The sequence below is a fragment of the Trichechus manatus genome, unplaced genomic scaffold (genome assembly GCF_000243295.1).
Source record: "Trichechus manatus latirostris isolate Lorelei unplaced genomic scaffold, TriManLat1.0 scaffold00065, whole genome shotgun sequence".
Classification (NCBI taxonomy): domain Eukaryota; kingdom Metazoa; phylum Chordata; class Mammalia; order Sirenia; family Trichechidae; genus Trichechus; species Trichechus manatus.
This window is the reverse complement of record NW_004444001.1, coordinates 77648-79613: the sequence shown is the minus strand read 5'-3', so window position 1 is coordinate 79613 and position 1966 is coordinate 77648. Positions and strand designations below refer to the sequence as shown.

Here is a 1966-nt window from a genome sequence, read left to right as displayed (position 1 = left end):
CAGCTTGTAGGTCACTGGGACTTTAAAAAAGAATGGGAAAAGGTGCCTGCATGGCCACCTCCTGGGGACAGAAAGAAATGATCAAGCACCATGGTAGTAGGAGGGAATTTTTTTATTTTGAGGACTTGGTTTTCTGAGGGAGGGCTGTGACTTATGCTTCTTTTGTCCCCCTACAGAGCCTAGTACAACAAATAATTGTTCGTGTTTTTATTCTAGGGAGGCAAGTACATGCAGGCAGTGATTCAGTATGGAAAGATAGTGTCCTGGCTAGAGATGGAGTATGGTTTATCAGAAAAAGAATCGAAGGCTTCTGAATCGTTTCTGCTTGCTGCCTTTCTGAACCTGGCCATGTGCTACCTGAAGCTTAGAGAGTACACCAAAGCTGTCGAATGCTGTGATAAGGTAAAGAGTGTCTCATGGACGATGGACTTTAGATATTCCAGAACTTTCTGTCCATCCCCACGCTTAGTCATCTTTTGCTGCTTCTCAACCAAGGGTTGGACAGTTTTTCATTTTGCTCTGTTTTATTTATATGTTTGGGGATTATTTGTTTCTCAATATAAAATGGGAAATTCAAAAAGATTTTGCTTGTAGTCAGACTTTTCTGATGCCTACACTGTAATGATCCATTATGAATGAAAATTTTCATAAAATTAAACTATTCTTATCCTTGGCCTTCCTTAAACCTATGACATTTGGTATCAGATTAGACATATAACTCCTCAGGTTCAGTTTAACAGGAACAGATTTAACTTAAGCTTTTCAGGACTTTAATATAATAGGCTGTGACTGTTCACATGAAGGATATATACAAGTCATTTTTTATTATTTATTCACTGAGTAAGGATACATGTAAATAAAGACCCACAAAGCATCAGCAGCCCACTCCCTATTCACAAATGTAATACTACTGTGACTGGTCTTTTAATACTTAACGTAGATCTCCAGGACAATGGTTTATTATATGTGCTACTCTAATATTTCTGTATACCAGCTGATTCTGTTATTTTAGGTATTTGGTCTCAGGATGAGCAGTGTATATTACATTATGAGTAAAATCTAATAATTAGATGTGTCTTAAAGATAGACATAAAGGGATAAGAAAAACAAGAAGCAATTCTGTTTCTTCCATTCTTTGTAAGATTATTTTTGAGTTTTGGTGAGTTTTGCTTGAGAAAGGGATGTTATTGTTAATTACCTTTTTTAGATTTTATGCTTCTTTATTATTATTGCTCTGAAACTTGTTCTTGAGCGTAGAGTAGCTAAAGCAAAGGTAAGAAATGATGAAGTAAAAGAGCTGAACAGCAATTCAAAGAGCAGCTCAAGAAGTTAAGTATTATAGTGAAATGTACAAAGACCTGGAGTTAGAAAACCAAAAAGGAGGCACACGCTCAGCATTTCTCAAGCTGAAAGAAATGAAGAAAAAATTCAAGCCTCGAGTTGCAATATTGAAGGATTCTATAGGCAAAAAATTGAATGACACAGGGTGCACCAAAAGAAGATGGGAGGAATACAGAGTCACTCTACCAAAAAGAATTGATCGACGTTCAGCAATTTCTAACCAAAAACCCACTGCCATCGAGTTGATTCTGACTCGTAGTGACCCTATAGGACAGAGTAGAACTGCCCCCATAGGGTTTCCAAGTCTGTAAATCTTTACGGAAGCAGTCAGTCACATCTTTCTCCTGTGGAGCAGTTGGTGGGTTCAAACTGCTGACCTTTTGGTTAGCAGCCAAGTTCTTTAACCACTGTGTCACCAGGGCTCCTGACTCAACCATTTCAGGAGGTAGCTGTGATCAAGAACCGATGGTACTGAAGGCATTTGCAAAAAACAAAGCTCCAGGAATTGATGGAATACCAACTGAAGTGTTTCAACAAACAGATACAACACTGGCAGTGCTCATTCTTCTATGCCAGGAAGTTTGGAAGACAGCTACCTGGTCAACCAACTTTTGTGCCCATAACA

At 38.4% G+C, this 1966-nt stretch overlaps 1 protein-coding gene across 11 annotated transcripts in view; it reads left to right on the top strand.

Moving 5' to 3' along the window:
• FKBP5 (FKBP prolyl isomerase 5) overlaps positions 1-1966 on the top strand; it is a 129589-nt gene that overhangs the window by 123665 nt on the left and 3958 nt on the right. For 10 of the 11 annotated variants that reach the window (XM_023734124.1, XM_023734123.1, XM_023734125.1 and 7 more), the window contains one exon: positions 217-402. In XM_023734124.1, the coding sequence (XP_023589892.1) occupies positions 217-402 (186 nt within the window). Of the gene's footprint in view, positions 1-216; positions 403-1966 lie in introns of those variants that run through there. The other variant, XM_023734130.1, reaches the window with a different exon arrangement.